The sequence below is a fragment of the Peromyscus maniculatus genome, chromosome 12 (genome assembly GCF_049852395.1).
Source record: "Peromyscus maniculatus bairdii isolate BWxNUB_F1_BW_parent chromosome 12, HU_Pman_BW_mat_3.1, whole genome shotgun sequence".
NCBI classification, from domain to species: domain Eukaryota; kingdom Metazoa; phylum Chordata; class Mammalia; order Rodentia; family Cricetidae; genus Peromyscus; species Peromyscus maniculatus.
In genome coordinates, this window is record NC_134863.1 from 23055086 (window position 1) to 23074951 (window position 19866).

The 19866-nt window shown below is 38.7% G+C and overlaps 1 protein-coding gene across 18 annotated transcripts in view; it reads left to right on the top strand.

Annotated features, from left to right (window-relative positions):
• Dlg1 (discs large MAGUK scaffold protein 1) overlaps positions 1 to 19866 on the top strand; it is a 206914-nt gene that overhangs the window by 172686 nt on the left and 14362 nt on the right. For 4 of the 18 annotated variants that reach the window (XM_076548687.1, XM_076548686.1, XM_076548693.1 and 1 more), the window contains 6 exons: positions 2436 to 2535; positions 15164 to 15205; positions 15972 to 16007; positions 17490 to 17540; positions 18426 to 18527; positions 18772 to 18944. In XM_076548687.1, the coding sequence (XP_076404802.1) occupies positions 2436 to 2535; positions 15164 to 15205; positions 15972 to 16007; positions 17490 to 17540; positions 18426 to 18527; positions 18772 to 18944 (504 nt within the window). Of the gene's footprint in view, positions 1 to 2435; positions 2536 to 3103; positions 3138 to 15163; positions 15206 to 15971; positions 16008 to 17489; positions 17541 to 18425; positions 18528 to 18771; positions 18945 to 19866 lie in introns of all 18 variants that reach the window. The other 14 variants (XM_076548692.1, XM_076548697.1, XM_015993334.3 and 11 more) reach the window with 6 other exon arrangements.

Genomic DNA, 19866 nt, shown 5'->3' on the forward strand with positions numbered 1-19866 from the left:
TTTTATTGCAAACCTTTAACATTTCAGTTCCTCATTAACATTTTACCACTCATTTAGCTATTTTTGAAATGCTACATACGGAAATTATGTATCTATGTTTAATATATGTATCAGGAGTTTGTGGCATTGTATCATTTATTATGTTTATTACACTCTTACAACATGACATTGATGATATTAAAAAATTACAGATAATTTTCATTGAAAATACAGAAAAACTGAAGGTAACATGTCTCTTCAGTTTTGTATTTTCCATAAACTTTTTCTTACTTGTTTGCTTATGCTACTTTTATTTGCACTTTTAATAAATTCACCTAGATGATATTAAATTAGTATAATTAACACATTTCTTAACTAACACACATTTCTTCCTGTCCTGTATTATGATGTCCTTGTGATATCTCATTTTGGCTAACTGCAAAGATAACAAAAATCAAAACATTTTTGAACTTCATGTTTCTTTTGGTTGTGTGCTAGGAAACTGACTCTGACCATTATATATGCAGTAAACAGGGTAAATAACCTTTTTTATCATCATTTTTTTCAAAAACCATAAATTCGTCAGTGATTATTATACAAAAAAGATGGCCATTTTTAATCACATAATGCTACTTGACGGTTGATGAAATAGCGGCCAACCCTACTCCTCAGCAACAGCGTTTCAGCTTCTGCTAAGAGTTCTCTTCTTTCTAGGTCCTCAGAACCTTCCACTTGGAAGATAATTTGCTTGGTTTATAAATTTACTTATCTAATTAATTTATAATGGTTCTTTTCAAAGTAAAACTTGAGTTACAGAAGTAGAGCTAAAGATTCCTTCCTTAATTGCTCGCACCCCCTGTTTATAAACAAGGACATGCAGTACAGATTGGTGTCAGTGTGCTGCAGAAGAATGTGCGGCAATGGCCCACGTGTAAAGATGCATTTCAAGACTCCAGTGGATTCCTGAAGCCATAGATGGAACCAAAACCCATATATATATATATATATATATATATATATATATATATATATATATATATATATACTGGGTTTCTCTTGTAGATACACATCTATGACGAGTATAATTTATAAATTAGGCACAATATGAGATTAATAATAACAGAATAATTATAGCAATAGAATAGAATTGCCATTATTGCTACTCTTGTGCCTTGATACATTAAGTCAAATGATGTTTACTTGAACATAAACACATTGATTCCAAGAAGTCAATCTGATAGCAAAGATGGCTACCAAATCACTCATGAGTCAGTCGAGTATACAGTAGATGCACTGGACAGAATGACTGACAATTCACATCCAGGGTAGGTTGGAGCAGGATAGCGTAAGATTTCATCATGATACTCATATCAAGATGCAGTTTAAAATTTGGGGATTGTTCATTTCTGAAATAGTCCACTTAATATTTTCAAACCAAGTTGACCACGGGTAACTGAAGCCCTGGGAAGTAGGTTGCTGACGGTACAGGGCTGCTGCATGTAGCATTTTATGACACTGGTGAACTTGGAAAATCAAAACAAGATTACTCTCTTTGGGCTAGTGGTGTAGCTTAGTGGTAAAACACTTGCCTAGCATGTATAAGAAGGCCCTGGATTCAATCCCTAACACTGCCTACACCCACCATCCCCCCAAAAAACACTCTTCATATCATCCTCACGCCAGATAATTCATGTAATGTCACTGGTAGGTGGGGTCCTTTCTACTTAGAAAGCCCATAACAGAAGACTTGCACAGGGAACACTTCCTCTTTAACAAACACCCTTCATGCTTCTAGTCTCAGTTAGTGACTGCACAGATGTCCTTCCCATTCGTATGTCACAGAGGTCACACTTACCTTGTTCTCTTCCAAAAGAAGGGTGTTTTGTTGTTGTTATTGTTGTTGTTGTTGTTTTTTCTTGGTTAGGAACATCCTCATAATTCTTTAGGTTTGCTTTGTTTATAGTGGCTATTGTGTTGATTCATTGTAGCCACAAGTAAAGGCACAAAAGAAAAAGCATAATTAGGACAAAGTAAAATCAAGATTGCTACTTAATACGTGACAGGTAATTGAACAGCAATATAATATTAAAAATAACTTGGTATCACATATCTATTACTCTACCTGGGAATTTTCCTAGAAAAATACATATTCATATAAATAAATATTAGCTTGGTTTATACTATAATAGTAATCTGATTAACTTTTTTGTCAAGTAGCATTTATTATTTAAGATAAAACTGAATGTGCTCTAAAATTCTAATATTTACCACTTGTGAAATATTAGAATTATAGGACCTTACACAAATTCAGAAATTCATTTTTTATGTGATCAGTGTAAAATTGATGCAGACTGCACACTGTGGTCACAGGAGTCAGCTTCCATAGCTGCTAGGCTGGGCCTTTGTGCACACAGAAGTAGACACCCCCTTTGTTTTGCCCTCCTTCTCTTCTTCAGCAGTCATTCAATGACAAGCGTAAAAAGAACCTCTTTTCCCGAAAATTTCCCTTCTACAAGAACAAGGACCAGAGTGAGCAGGAAACCAGTGATGCTGACCGTAAGTATGTGGATCCATTGGTCAACTGAAAATAGAATGTAGAGGGACCTACTGCCCTGCAGTTGGTTGTTACCATGGAGACAGTTTCAAGAGCTGCAACAGGTGACTGATTGTCTTAACCAGGAGAAATTTAATACACATAAATTAATCTGTATGCCAGTCTTAACTTTTCTGGCACCCAGGAATTGTTGAACAGTATTTTAAGTTATCTGTTTATAACTTACATATAAAAATAAATATAATTCTTTGAAGTAAGGGTTCATATAAAAAGCACTTGACACACATTCAAAGAGTATTTCTGAGGAGAAAAAATGGAGTATAGTACTACCAGTTTCTGATACTCGATCATCTGGAGTCAAGCTCCAATTTTCATTCCTTTCGTAAGTAACATTTAGTTGGTAGATCATTCGAAAATTTTGAAAACTATACAAGCATTCTTCTTAAGATGTGTGTACCTGTAATGGTCTTGGAACTGTCTCTTATTGTAGCACCAATTCTATGCATCACTGACAACTATTCTCTTTGATTGTCTTTTTATTGCTTGCTCTCTGGGGACTACTCTCTACAGGAGATCCCTGACGACATGGGATCAAAAGGCCTGAGTAAGTGATCGAAACACTCCCAAGTTGTTTTTTAACCTCCTACCTTATTCGGGTACATTTTGAGATTCACAATAGTGCCTTTCTGGCATGAGGAGGTATGTGCTTTAGATGGCTTTTAGACTTTCCATGTTTGTAACATGCTTGGGATTTTTATTTCTATAATACAATTTTTGTTGTTTCTTGTGTTCCCTTTTTAAGATACCACTTGAAAAACTCAGTTACATTTTGAGTTTCATAATTTTTCTAGTAGTTGCTTTTGCTAGAAAATTTTTAATTATAGACTTTTTTACGGTTTTTTTTTAAATGATACTACCTGCCCATATTAATAGAACATTGACATGTATACCTTTGGAGTTTTGTGTCTCCCTTTTTAAAACAAGTGTAAATCACACAGTTATATGTTAGAAACCCCTTGCTTTAATGTGAAAGGATAAGATAGACATCAAGTTCAAGCAGCAGTCTAGGGGAAAATTAAGTAGCCTCTTTTCTTAAGACCATAAGAAGCGATATAGAGTATACTATAATTAGTGCTCCTCTCTTAACCAGGTTATTTACTCTGATTTGCTATTGTTATTGCTGCTGCTCTTAACCTTCTATCTACTAATTAGTTATATAAAGATTAGCAGGTCTGATAAGTAGAAGGAATCTAATAAATATTTGAATAAGAGCCAAGCATATGATACATGCCTGTAATCCCATCACTAACATTGAGTGTGATCTCATCACTGGCATTGAGTGTGATCTCATCACTGACACTGAGTGTGATCCCATCACTGACATTGAGTGTGATCTCATCACTGACATTGAGTGTGATCTCATCACTGACATTGAGTGTGATCCCATCACTGACACTGAGTGTGATCCCATCACTGACACTGAGTGTGATCTCATCACTGACACTGAGTGTGATCCCATCACTGACACTGAGTGTGATCTCTCTCATCACTGACATTGAGTGTGATCTCTCTCATCACTGACATTGAGTGTGATCTCATCACTGACACTGAGTGTGATCCCATCACTGACACTGAGTGTGATCTCATCACTGACATTGAGTGTGATCTCATCACTGACACTGAGTGTGATCTCATCACTGACACTGAGTGTGATCCCATCACTGACACTGAGTGTGATCTCATCACTGACACTGAGTGTGATCCCATCACTGACACTGAGTGTGATCTCATCACTGACATTGAGTGTGATCTCATCACTGACACTGAGTGTGATCTCATCACTGACACTGAGTGTGATCCCATCACTGACACTGAGTGTGATCTCATCACTGACACTGAGTGTGATCCCATCACTGACACTGAGTGTGATCTCATCACTGACACTGAGTGTGATCCCATCACTGACACTGAGTGTGATCTCATCACTGACACTGAGTGTGATCTCATCACTGACACTGAGTGTGATCTCATCACTGACATTGTGATCTCATCACTGACACTGAGTGTGATCTCATCACTGACACTGAGTGTGATCCCATCACTGACACTGAGTGTGATCTCATCACTGACACTGAGTGTGATCTCATCACTGACACTGAGTGTGATCTCATCACTGACATTGTGATCTCATCACTGACACTGAGTGTGATCCCATCACTGACACTGAGTGTGATCTCATCACTGACACTGAGTGTGATCTCATCACTGACACTGAGTGTGATCCCATCACTGACACTGAGTGTGATCTCATCACTGACACTGAGTGTGATCCCATCACTGACACTGAGTGTGATCTCATCACTGACATTGTGATCTCATCACTGACACTGAGTGTGATCTCATCACTGACATTGTGATCCCATCACTGACACTGAGAGTAATCCCATCACTGACACTGAGTGTGATCCCATCACTGACACTGAGTGTGATCTCATCACTGACACTGAGTGTGATCCCATCACTGACACTGAGTGTGATCTCATCACTGACACTGAGTGTGATCTCATCACTGACACTGAGTGTGATCTCATCACTGACACTGAGTGTGATCTCATCACTGACATTGTGATCTCATCACTGACACTGAGTGTGATCTCATCACTGACACTGAGTGTGATCTCATCACTGACATTGTGATCTCATCACTGACACTGAGTGTGATCTCATCACTGACACTGAGTGTGATCCCATCACTGACACTGAGTGTGATCTCATCACTGACACTGAGTGTGATCCCATCACTGACACTGAGTGTGATCTCATCACTGACACTGAGTGTGATCTCATCACTGACACTGAGTGTGATCTCATCACTGACATTGAGTGTGATCTCATCACTGGCATTGAGTGTGATCCCATCACTGACACTGAGTGTGATCTCATCACTGACACTGAGTGTGATCTCATCACTGACACTGAGTGTGATCTCATCACTGACACTGAGTGTGATCCCATCACTGACACTGAGTGTGATCTCATCACTGACACTGAGTGTGATCCCATCACTGACATTGTGATCTCATCACTGACACTGAGTGTGATCCCATCACTGACACTGAGTGTGATCTCATCACTGACACTGAGTGTGATCTCATCACTGACACTGAGTGTGATCCCATCACTGACACTGAGTGTGATCTCATCACTGACACTGAGTGTGATCCCATCACTGACACTGAGTGTGATCTCATCACTGACATTGTGATCTCATCACTGACACTGAGTGTGATCTCATCACTGACATTGTGATCCCATCACTGACACTGAGAGTAATCCCATCACTGACACTGAGTGTGATCCCATCACTGACACTGAGTGTGATCTCATCACTGACACTGAGTGTGATCCCATCACTGACACTGAGTGTGATCTCATCACTGACACTGAGTGTGATCTCATCACTGACACTGAGTGTGATCTCATCACTGACACTGAGTGTGATCTCATCACTGACATTGTGATCTCATCACTGACACTGAGTGTGATCTCATCACTGACACTGAGTGTGATCTCATCACTGACATTGTGATCTCATCACTGACACTGAGTGTGATCTCATCACTGACACTGAGTGTGATCCCATCACTGACACTGAGTGTGATCTCATCACTGACACTGAGTGTGATCCCATCACTGACACTGAGTGTGATCTCATCACTGACACTGAGTGTGATCTCATCACTGACACTGAGTGTGATCTCATCACTGACACTGAGTGTGATCTCATCACTGACATTGTGATCTCATCACTGACACTGAGTGTGATCTCATCACTGACACTGAGTGTGATCTCATCACTGACATTGTGATCTCATCACTGACACTGAGTGTGATCTCATCACTGACACTGAGTGTGATCTCATCACTGACATTGTGATCTCATCACTGACACTGAGTGTGATCTCATCACTGACACTGAGTGTGATCTCATCACTGACACTGAGTGTGATCTCATCACTGACACTGAGTGTGATCTCATCACTGACATTGAGTGTGATCTCATCACTGGCATTGAGTGTGATCCCATCACTGACACTGAGTGTGATCTCATCACTGACACTGAGTGTGATCTCATCACTGACACTGAGTGTGATCCCATCACTGACATTGTGATCCCATCACTGACACTGAGAGTAATCCCATCACTGACACTGAGTGTGATCTCATCACTGACACTGAGTGTGATCTCATCACTGACACTGAGTGTGATCTTATCACTGACACTGAGTGTGATCTCATCACTGACATTGTGATCCCATCACTGACACTGAGTGTGATCCCATCACTGACACTGAGTGTGATCTCATCACTGACACTGAGTGTGATCTCATCACTGACACTGAGTGTGATCTCATCACTGACACTGAGTGTGATCTCATCACTGACATTGTGATCTCATCACTGACACTGAGTGTGATCCCATCACTGACACTGAGTGTGATCCCATCACTGACACTGAGTGTGATCCCATCACTGACACTGAGTGTGATCCCATCACTGACACTGAGTGTGATCCCATCACTGACACTGAGTGTGATCTTATCACTGACATTGAGTGTGATCCCATCACTGACACTGAGTGTGATCTCATCACTGACACTGAGTGTGATCTCATCACTGACACTGAGTGTGATCTTATCACTGACATTGAGTGTGATCTCATCACTGACATTGAGTGTGATCCCATCACTGACACTGAGTGTGATCTTATCACTGACACTGAGTGTGATCTCATCACTGACACTGAGTGTGATCCCATCACTGACACTGAGTGTGATCTTATCACTGACATTGAGTGTGATCTCATCACTGACATTGTGATCCCATCTCTGACACTGTGATCTCATCACTGACATTGTGATCCCATCACTGACATTGAGTGTGATCTCATCACTGACATTGAGTGTAATCCATTACTGACATTGAGTGTAATCCCATCACTGACATTGTGATCCCATCACTGACATTGAGTGCAATTACATCACTGGTCTACAGAGTGAGTTACTTTTAAATTGGCTATTTTCAAATCACTGAAATATGAAAAGCCACCTAATATTACTAAGTTAAAATTTAGGTGATCATGACTCATAGAAATAATCATTCAAGCTAATTTTTTTGTTAAATTGTTCATTTCATTAGAATTATTAGGCATTTTGAAAACTTGTAGAGTTTTATTGATAACTAACTAGTTAGCCTTCCAAGAACTACATCATTAAATAATATTAAATGTTACAGTTTTAATGATGGATTTTTACATTTTAATGATTTACTTTTACTTCGATCTTAATGACTTAGGTTTGCATTAGGCGGAAGAGAGTGTACTTTATATGTATGTAAAGTACTTCTGCTAGGCATGCTGAATTCTAGGCACACTTCGCTCTAGATATGCTGTGCTCTTTTTTATGTTTGCTTAGTTGGGTGAGTAGGGAGATGCAGAGGATCTGAGAGGAGTTAAGGTAGGGGAAAAACATGATCAAAATATATTGTATGAAAAAGTTTTAATTAAAAATATAATTCGGTGGCACCACAGATTTCCTATCACTAGTGGCAGCTTCTTTACATTTTAGGGAAGTTGTCAATGAAAACCTTCAGTAACTAGAAAATGTCTCCCCAGATGCTCTGGGATTTATTTTGTGGTTCGTATATTTTAGAGGTTATGTGCATCAACTTGGAATTTTTTAATCTCCTTAAAGTACCAGAGGCCTATGAAAACACTAAAAAGAACTCAGTGGGAACTGGGCTCCCACTGGTGCTGCTAGAGATGATTATGGCTCCTGCATAATACATACATACATAACATACGCTGTTATGTATGCTTACACCTCACCCTATGTCTCTCTCTAATTGGGAATTGAAACTTCCTTAAGAAAAAAATTACGAAGAAAAATGATTATCAGGCAATGTCATTTGGAGAAAGATTTGATTTTCTACATAGTGTATTATAATTCATTTTGTTATAAGTATCTGCTTCATTTCTTAGGAATTGAAAGAATTTATTAACTTGGCAATCTAAAGGTCAAGGTTTTATTCAGAAAATATTGAAGGAGACAGAAAAATGCCAGTAGAATTCTAAAACTGGGTATGAAGAAGGTTATCATGTAAAACAAACACATAAAGCATTAGAGGCTGCTCATTCTAGAGAAAATACTGGAAGAAGGGTACATCATGGTATTACTTATGACTTCATTAACCTGTATGCTAAAGTTCAAAACTCACTAAATAAGACTAAAGGAGATATAACTCAATGGGCAGTAGATGGGGTACTCTGAAGTGAAATCATAACACACAGTTTCAGAAAGGAATTTGCCTGTCTACGACACTCTCATTTTCTATTTCCTTTCTATCTTCACAGTTTTCAATTTTATAAAGCACCTTGGCTAGCCACATAGGTTTCTTGTGTCTGTCTGCTTTCTCCTTGTTCTAAAAGCTGATGTGAGCAGTTGTGCACAGCTCTCAAGGGCCAAAGCCGGGCTGACTTTTACTTTGATTACAAATAATCTGTCAAGTAGTATCGCTTGGAATTGGCAATGTAACATTTGGAGAGAATAACAATGCATGCCCTGTCAGAAAGGAAGTGTTTGCGAAGACAGGTAAACATGGTAAAAATAGAAGAGCAGAGGAGAGAGGGAAGAGGAGGAGCGAAAGCTAGGGAGTACTTTCTTCCTGTATTATTAAGAGGCTCAACCTGAGGCCTCACATTTCCTAGACAGGTACCCCACAAGCATTTTTAGACCTGAAGAATATATTTGCATCAAGTACAGGGTTTTTTATGAATCAATAAGAAACATCTATCCACTAGAAAACTAGACAGGGAATGAGACAAGTGTGTTGGCTTTCTCTTACTAGCAAAACCTAAGAGAATCAGCTATAAAGACACACGTTCACTTTGACTCAGTTTGGAAGTTGCAGCCCATGATCGCTTGGCCCTGCTGTTTGGGAGGCATGTGGCAAGATAGCACATCAGTGCAGAATGTGTGTGGTGGAGTAAGCTGTTCACCTCAGGGTTCCAGAAAGTACAGAAAAAGCCTGAAAAGGCTAGTGTCCTACTTCCTGCCCTCTTGGAGACTACACCCTCAGTGGCCTAAAGCTGCACACGAGGCTGCAGCTTTAAGTGTCTACACCTTCTGCTCGTGTCAAGCTGGGGACCAAGTCCTTCATTTATGGACCTCTGAGAGACGCCACAGGTGCAGCCCCTACCTAGCACAGCAGAGCTCAGAAGATAAGCAGAAGAAGCGTGTGTATTTTCCCAGTAGTCAGCATATACAAAGTAATGCCTTCTACCCATTGCCTAGAGATGCAGTCCATGGTGGAAATAGTTCTATAGAGTAGCTTTTTAAAGCACTGTGATTAAAAGTGTAAATTAATACAGCCTTTCTCAAAAATTTTCTTTTAGTCCATTAAATCCTTTTCAGGGAGATTATCCTCAGGATATAATTGGAGATGAAGATAAATTTTATTATTTAGAAGTAACAGCAAAAAGAATAAAAAAGATTGAAGCCATCCTGTCTCTAATTTGGAAATGGTTAATGAAATATGACTTATCTGTATTTATAGTATTATATGACAGTTGAAAATCATATTAACCAGGTCGCTCATGCCTGTAATCTGGTCCTGGGAAGACACAGCAAGAGCATCACAGCCTGAGATTAGCCTGATCTACATACAGATGACATGGAAAATGCTCACAGCACAAACCAAAAGTCAAACTGAAGCTACGTACCTCAGATATGCAGTCAAAAATAATATTCTTGTGCATGTCTTTTGAGATTCAGATATATGCCTTTCTTTTGGGGAAATACATAGGAGAGGGAGAGATTTTTAGGTTGTACATATATATTTGTTTAGCTTTACAAAATTGACTCTCTATATGCATAGTTTCCTTATCTAAGAATTAATCAAACTGCAGGTTGAAAATTGCTGTGGAATATTTGTTTAGGCAAAGATGCGTTATATTTGTCTATGCTGCATTTATTTAACTATGTAAAGATGTGTTCCATTTGTGTTGATTAAATAAAATTAACCTAGACTCAGAGAGTCGGGGTTAACAACTAGGTGACAGGAAGTAGCAGGTAGGACCTGAGTGTGGGTTTTTATTTGGGGCAGTGTAGAAGGGAATGGCTTCCCGGGATGCCAGCTGAGAGAGAAAGTTAGGCATTTGCTGCTCTCTCTGAGCTCACAGGTTTTTCTCCCTAGCCTTTGAATCTCAAGTTTTGTTAGAACTATAGAGATTTAGTTAGTTAGCACTGTGTTTGTTGGCAGCAACAGAGCCATTGTTTGGGGGAACAGAATTCCCCCCAGGCTATGACCTGAGCAGACAAGTTGCTAGTAATTAAAAGAGCAGCCACTGTGATGAAGGTAAAATAGCATCTTGGCACCAATTTACCAGGCTTTCTTTGGGCTGCCAACCAGTTCCCAAATAAAGACACAGAGACTTATTAGTTATGAATGCTCGGCCTTAGCTTAGGCTCCTTTCTTGCTAGCTCTTATAACTTAATTTAACCTGTTTCTCTTCGCCTACATTTTGCCTCAGGGCTTTTTATCTTTTTTTCATCCTACATGTCCTACTCTGAGTCTGGCTGACTGACAGCTGCCTGAGTGGCTGGCCCAGAGGCCTCTCCCTCTCTCCCCTGCTCCTCCTCCTTATTCTCTCTGCCCATCAGCCCTGCCTATCCCTCTACTGCCAACTGTTGGCCATTCAACTTTTTATTAGACCAATCAGGTGTGTTAGGTAGGCAGAGCAGCACATCTTTACATCGTTAAACAAATGTAGCACGTGTTTACATCATTAAACAAATGTAACACATCTTTACATAGTAAAAGTAATATTCCACAACAAAAGTTACTTGGGAGAAAAGTCTAGATATCTGCAAAGCATAGGACTTGGATTTGTCACATCCTCAAAGCACTACACTAAATGCACCGAACTGATGGGTTGGCATTCTCCTGCAGCTCCTGCATTTCACAAACCCGCCCGCAGTCGTTCTGTGCGCTCTTACCTACTGTTATCACTCCCCAGCCTCCAGTAATGTCTACTGAATTGGCTGTCATTTCCTTCTCAGTCTCGGAACAGTTGAGCCATTATTTACACTGTATTGTAGTTACAGAATCAAAAATGGGTTAAAGTATATGGAAGACGACTGTGTCACTCTGTGCCTGTGGTCCCAGCATTTGGGAGGTTAGAGGCCTGTGAGAAGGATTTAGCTACCTATTCTAGGACAGCCTGGATTACATGAGGCTCTGTCTAGAAGGAAAGGAGAGAGTGGGAAATACATACAAATCCACAAGTTTTATGAAAGGGACATTCACATCCTCACATTGTATTACCTCTGGAGTCCTGGGACCAACCTTTGGTAGATATTTAGCGATGACTCTCCTGGCAAATAGTTGTCCAGACTCTTTTTCCCCTCAATCCTAACCCCAGTAGATGATTCTGGCTGCTTTATATCCTTGTCTCTGTTTGGCATGTCTGGTTCTGTTGTTGTGTTGTAAGTAAATTTAAACACCTTTTCATCTGTGTATTAGCTCTCCAACTTTCTTTTGCAAATTATGTTCAAGTTTTTGTTTTGTTTTTATTTTGGCAGAGCTAGGGCTTGGGCATGTGCTTCATCCTGCATGCTCAGCAGGTGCTGTACCACTGAGCTACAGCCCCGCCCCCAACAACAGCCCCGCCCCCACAGGATCTTTAGAGAAGGGCGCTTTACCTTTCTTGTAATTCTCAAGCAGTGCAGTGATTGTCCTACTCCAAAGCCTAGCTCAGAACAACAATGTTTTACTATAGAGGAACTAAGTACAGAAAATGCAAAACCCTGCAAAGTTAGTATAGTGTACCTTTGGGGAGTTTTGAAGGGTTTGAGGTGAGGGGGTGAAATGAAAAACAAAAGAATAATAACTTTTTGTTCTATAGTGTGTCAGATTGAAGGGTGGGCTAGTAATGTAAACTCTGTTCTTTTACCTGCTTCATCAATCCCAGCTCAGCATTCATCAGTTTTGTCTCTTACATACCTACTTAGTCTCGTCCTGCAGATAACTTTTTCTTTCTTTTACAACTTAGAGACTAAAGATTGTAATGCCAGTCCTAATACAGGCTTCAGAGGTTTTTATTTTTTAATTTCTACTTACAACAAATTTTAAAGAAATAGGATAGGTAAAAAGTAATAAAAGCTAAAACATTTAGAATTATTAATGTTATTTAAAAAACAGTTTAAAGCACACTGAAATGTTTAACAGATAAATTATAATTTAAATCAAATTGACTATTATTCAAGAATCTCAATGATTGTATTGAAGTCCGTGTAGTAACGTGAAAAAGAAGTGGGGGAGGAGAGCGCTAAAAAGATACCTCAGTGGTTAGAACAGTTGCCCCTATAGCTATAAGGACCAGAGTTCAAATCCCCAAGACCCATGTAAATGTTAAATGGTTGTGGTAGCCTGCCCGTAATTCCAGCCTCTGCAGGCAAAGGAAGCAGAATATCGGGTGAGACTAGCAGTGTTATCAGTGAGCTCCAGGGTTGATGGAGAGACCAGCCTCAGTGAAGAAGGTGGAGGAGCTGCAGAGAATGATGGGCAGCCTCCTCGTCAGGCTCCTCATGCATTCACAGCCACATGCACGTGTAAAGAATGCATGTGTACACATGAACATGGAAAGAGACAAAATTTAATACACACTTAAAATACTGTTTTTAATGTGTGCTTGTCATGTATTAATTCTACTTCTAAGTTTCAGGTGCAATTATTTTATTGAAATTTCTTAACTTACAGAAGACAAACTTTACAGTTTTTACTGTTTTCCTCCCTGGTAGTCTCTTACATGTGTAAGTTTTAGTTATTTTCCCCCATCATGCTCTCTGGCCCCACTGCACCCTTCTTCCCACAAGTCTCTTCCTTGGACGTCTTTGCTTCCCTTTTCAGTGCACTGAGCATTGGGCTTCCTTGAGCATGGGTGCAGAGGGATTATTTGGTGGGCAGCTTACCAGTGACTCCCCCTCCCCTAATTCTATTTTTAAAATTTAAGCCCTTTATTTAAAATAAGTTGTGATTAAGAAAGGTGTGTACCTTAAGACTGGGGAGGTAGTTCAGTCAACAAAGTTTGTCGTAGAAGCGTGAAGACCTGATGTTTAAAAAAAAAAAAAAAAAAAAAAAAACACTGGTGGAATGGCACGTGCCTATAATCTTAGCACTTGGGAGTGAAAATGGAAGAATCCCTGGGACTCGGCTGGCCCGCCAGTCCTGCCCAGTCAGTGAGCTCCAGCTTTAGTGAAAAACAGTCTCAAAAATAAGCTGGAAAGCTAGCAAGAAAGACACTCCGTGTTGACCTGTGGCCTCGACACATGCACATTTTTTAAAGAGAGTCTTTCTCTTTGCAAGTTAAAATGAACGGATTTATTTTCACTCACATGAGGTCCACTCTTCTTTCTTCAGAGCTGCTTGATTGGCCTGAGCAGACCTTAGCCTCAGACTCCTTTGTCTTACAATGTCATCGGTGGTGGTGGTGGTGGTGGTGGTAGTGGTGGTGGTGTTCTTTCCCTAACATTAGAAATTTAGGTTTCCCTCTGTCCTTGAAAGTTTGTGGTTTTGTTTTTATAAATAAAATTTTTGCTCTTTTATTCAAGGAAGATATAAAGATATTTATTGAGAGATGGGCACCTGTTACTTGCTGAGTTATGAAATGGGGCCACTTGTGAGCGGAAGCTAGGTGGCTTTTGACTAATATTTATTGGGGCAGTTCTCTTATTTTGCAAAGTAGTCTGTTATCAAAGCACAGTTGCGGGCTGGAGAGATGGCTCAGGGGTTAAGAACGCTGACTCTTCTTCCAGAGGACCCGAGTTCAATTCCCAGCACCCATATGGCAGCTCACACCTGTCTGTAACTCCAGTTTAGGGGACCCTGACACCCATGGCAAAAACACAAATGCACATAAAAATAAAATATATTTTAAAAAAAAAAAAAAAAAGGACAGTTGCTGAGGAATGCCAGTCTATTAAAAGACAGTGCCGGCCTCTCAAATTCCCTTCCTTGTGACCTGTGAGACAGTTTGTCATCTGCAGAGCTTTGGGTGGCCTCTGGAGCCCAGGTTCTGCGGGGGAGAAGCTCTGGTAAAACCTTACCTGTTATAAATGATGAAAGTACCTGTCCATCAGGAGGTGGCCTCTCTTTGCTCAAGTGGAACTTGTGTCCTTACTGGTCTTTCCTAAACTAAATGGTACCAAATATTTTCTCCTTTTGGATTTTATGATATGGTATTTTATGAACTAATTCAAGATTACATTGTGTCTGTTCTATGTTCTACGTGGGTTTTTGCTGAGAATTTTGTTCATAAACTATATTTAAAGAGTAAGGCATTTTCTTTTACTACAGGCATTTCCCCTTGCTAGTTCGTGTTAATTTAGCTGAAAACTTAACTTTTTCATAGAAAATCTAAAATGCTTTATAAAAATTCTGTGGTTATGTGTGGTTTATATCTCAACATTTATAGTATCACCTTGTTTAATTTTGACAATTTGCTTTTATCAGCTTTTAAATTTGTGACGCTGGGTTTTCTTTGTTTTTCTTTTCGTTTTCCTTCCCCATCAGAGCACGTAACTTCTAACGCCAGCGACAGTGAGAGCAGTTACCGTAAGTGTTCCATGTCTTGTTCTTTTGTAGAAGGGATAAGTGCCTTTGAGTGGCTTTTCCTCAGTGATAAGCTATAAAACTAAAAGTCAGATACCTAAGATTGAGAAACTAGGAAAAGCCAAATAAAGTACAGACTTGAGTGTCTCCGACCCAAAACTCACAATCTTTAGCAACAATGTGACACTCTAAAAGTTTCAGATCTAGAACAAATTAATTTTCAAACTTTTCAGTTTAGAGTTGCTTAGCCAGGATTGGCTGTGTATGTATTTTTAAATGCAAAAAAATAAATCTGAAAAAATTTTTGCTACAAGCATTTTGGCTAAGAGGCCCTCAAGCCACACATATAGAAAGGTTAATTTCAAGGTTTTAATGAAAGAAAACCCATTTACCAACTTAATTGTATATACGATACATAGTGTGTGGATTTGTGCATATCTTATAAAAAGTAATTATCTGATAGGGAATGAACATATTTTTCTTAGTAATTTTGTTTTTAACATAAGCACTAAAAAGATATTTGTTAGTAATACTAAATGATTATTAGTTTATTTCCTTTTTATTCTGTGCAACCATTGCTCAAAAAGTAATACTGTTTTCTCCCTTGATGTTTAATACTATATTCTTGATGTTAATTAAACTATATAAATATGGATTTTTGAGGCAAATTGGGGTGTAGAAAGAGGGGAGAGTATGTGAATATCAGTTGTAGCAACTTAAAAATTAAAATTGTTTTTCTGACTTTTTTTACTGCTGTCTAAAATGAAAGTAATCTTGATTACAGATGAGTATGGCTGCTCAAAAGGTTAATCCCGTTACCAGTCCCAGATATTTCATGTTGGCAATATATACTTTTAACCCTCATTTGTTGGTTGGATTTTTTTTCTACATAATGCTATGTAATTTGAAGAAGACAAATGGGAAATTTTTTCTTTATTTGCTTATAACCAGAATCCACTGTAGAGTAGTTGAGTGGTTTTTCTAGACTAAAAAGGGGTAATGAAAGTATATACTGTCTTTTCTCACCATTTGCATGAATTAAGTTGTGGAATATCCAACTGCATGATTTTGTAGTATGTAAACCATATTTTACATCAGTAACTTTTGTTTTGTTTTTTTTGAGACAGGTTCTTACTAGGTGTAGCCTTAGTTAGCCTGGAACTCTCTACAGAGAACTGATTAACCTTGAATTCATAGAGATCTGTGTGCCACCATGCCTAGATACATGAGTAGTTGAGAGAGAGGGAGAGAGAGGAAGAGAAAACAGCTCATGAAGTATCTGTTTTGGGATACTGCAGTAATAAGATTGGAAACAAGCACACACATTTAAACACACAGTTTAAAGCAAGTACAGATATGTGTGCCACTGTTACAGATTGATAAGGCCAACAGCTACATACAATAAAAACCAATCACAAAGGTGGTAGAGTTGTTACAGAATCTTTATAAGGAGGCCATTTTCCAAATACATTATTCAGTTTTCATTGCTTTCATTCAGTCACTGAATCTGTTTGTTTTCTATAGTACATGTTTAGAACTAGGGTTTTAATTATTTTCATGGTGTTCACATAGTTGGTAGTTTTGTTTTGTTTTTTTCATTTATATTTACAAAGCTCCTTTAATTTAAACTTCAGATGCTTTAACTTCTGAAGCAAGATTATAATTGTTTTTAAAAATAAAATAAAATATAGCTTTAGATAAATATACTCAATTGGAACAAAAACAGTATTTTCTATGGCTTACTGGGTTTTTCTGATTATTTTTTTTTTTTTTTTTTTTTGTTAGGCAGAAACTCACTACATAGTCCAGGCCAACCTCAAGCTTGCTGGGATTGTAGGCAAGCAGTCCCACATCCAGCCCTAGTCCATAGGAAGGGATTTTGTTGGTTCTGGTTTTTGTCTAGGGAGGCTGTTACCTGTTTGTTGCCTGTTTTCTGTCTCACTGGTGGGCAAAACCAGGCAGCCTTCCGGTCCATGAAACCTCCAGCCAGAAAGGAAGATGATCTGTAAATAGAGGAAGCACATAAGAACATTAAGTTATGGGAAAAATAGTACATTTATGTTTTGTCTCATGTCTATCAAACTCACCTATATGGTTTAATAATTTCCCCTTTTGTACTGAATCTTGCCTTGGATAATTTCTGCTCTAGTACCTTTTTGTATACCCTGTCAGTTCTCAGAACGTCCTAGTGTCTTCTGTGTAAGGAACTGGGTGAGTTGTGTGGACGAGGATGACATTGACATCCGTTCCCTTGAGATTTCCTTACCCTTGCTTTAACTCTCCATAGGTGGTCAAGAAGAATATGTTTTATCGTATGAGCCAGTGAACCAACAAGAAGGTTTGTGAAGTTTGTTAATGTTTTCTAGCCTTATTAAAAAGTATATATTCAGGGCCAGTGAGACAGGGCAGGTGGACAGGGTGCCTGCTGCCAGACCTGATGGCCTTGGTTCAGTCCCAGAAGCAACATGGTGGAAAAAGAGAAGCAACTCCCACAAGTCAAATACTGTATTGGAATTTTGCTGTTTTTAACTATATATGTAGAAATTGCTATATGAATTTCAAGAAGTACTATTTAACCCAGAGAATATTAGAACAAATCATTTTATTTTGACTGGTTTTTATTGGTGTTGTATTCCTAAGCCACTTTTTTTTTCAGCATGTATAATATTGCATTACTACCCTTGAAATAACTTTTAAAAAATCAGAGATGATTTTAAAGTCCTTGTTTGTTACCCCTTCCCCCAGGCAGGTTCTGGGCCCTCCCTCTTTATCCCATGTGTTGAGTCTTCCTCACTAGATCTAACTCCCCAACCACAACACTAGTCTGATGCTCACCACCAGCTTCCCTTCAGCATGGCCCACTGTGTGCTCTGCTGGATCATCTTTCTAGATCACTACTGTCGTCCATCACTTCTACACCCACTTGTTCTTGTTCCTGTCCTCTTTGCTCTGCTTTCTTAGTTTTTAACTTCAGAAACCACCAGTAAAGCACCATGCTTTGTTTTCTGTTTATAATGAGGTGTTAGCGATATATTGAAAGGTCTAAGATGGTCAATTTGACTTGATGGACGTTGTAATTTTAATTTTAATAACATTTATTTACAAAACAGCATAATGTAAAGAATAAAAAAGAGATTCTTCAGAATGGTTTTCTTCTCTGCTAAAATAAAACACATTAGTGTTTGTTAAGTATATATTCTTTTTGATGTGTTTATCTTTGTAGTTAATTATACTCGACCAGTCATTATATTGGGACCCATGAAAGACAGGGTAAATGATGATTTAATCTCAGAATTTCCCGACAAATTTGGATCCTGCGTCCCTCGTGAGTAACCCAAATTAAAACTGTTTTAGCACTTTCTGTCACTGTTTCGTAAAAATAAATGTAACTGCTGTAAAGGGTTATAGTTAATTGTTTTATTAATTACTCCTTCATCTTCAATATTACTTTCTCTTTTTTAGATTTAAAAGTATTGTGTTAAACTTTTTAAAAAGCAATGAATTAAGTAAAGATGTGTTTATTCTGTTTTAAAATATGAAACACTTCCCCAAGTTCTTTTTTATTGAAGATACAACTAGACCAAAGCGTGACTATGAGGTGGATGGAAGAGATTATCATTTTGTGACTTCAAGGGAACAGATGGAAAAGGACATCCAGGAACATAAGTTCATTGAAGCTGGCCAGTATAACAACCATCTGTATGGAACAAGCGTTCAGTCTGTGCGAGCAGTAGCGGAGAAGGTGAGTGCCAGAGCCACCCTGGTGTGGTTCCTAAGGAGTTTGTATGGAGAAATAGAAGATGGATAACATGGCCTTACTGTCTGTTAGTGTTACCGCTGTAGCTGAGTAAAAATCTGAACATAAGGTGATCACATGTATCTATCTGTAAAATAAAATAAAATCTTAAGGCCTCTTCTAGAGCCAGACCTTGTCCTGGCTAAAGTCAAGTAACCATGAGAAAAACTGAGTAAGATGTTAATCGTAGGTGCCAAAAAAGTCTCCAGAGTCTTCAAGGACAGCATAAAAATTCAAAAACAGTGTAACTGCAAGTTTGGGGGTTTTGTTTTGGATTGGCCTTGGGTTTGCTTTTTTTGTCTTGGTTTGTTTTTTATTATTTTTGTTTTTCAAGACAAGGTTTCTGTGTAGCCCTGGCTGTCCTGGAACTCGCTCTGTAGACTAGATTGTCCTTGAACTTGGAGCACTCGAGAGGCAAAGATTCACTTGCCTCTGCCTCCCAAGTGCTGGGGTTAAAGGTGCCCTGCAACAAGTAATTTTAAAACATTATCTAACATAGTCTGATAATACGTTGACATTAGGTTAAAACAGTTTTTATAGTGAAGTCAAGATGATGTCCTAACTATATCATAAGGGTACCATACCATGACTGAGTCAGTCTGTCCAATAAATTCAAGGTCAATCTGGCATTATCAAATCAGTCAGTAGGAAACATCACAGAAGAATTATAACCTTGAAGCTGGGCTGGACTATGGTGAGTTTCACGCCAACATCAGTGGTTTTAGTAATACCTGGTCTCTCAAAAAAAAAAAAAAAAAAGTAACAATGGTAGGCTAATAACTAGTAGAGATAGGGAAAAATATAGGGAAACTGAATAAAAAGTTGTATTTGATGAGTCCGGACTCAGTACATGTATCACATTTAACCC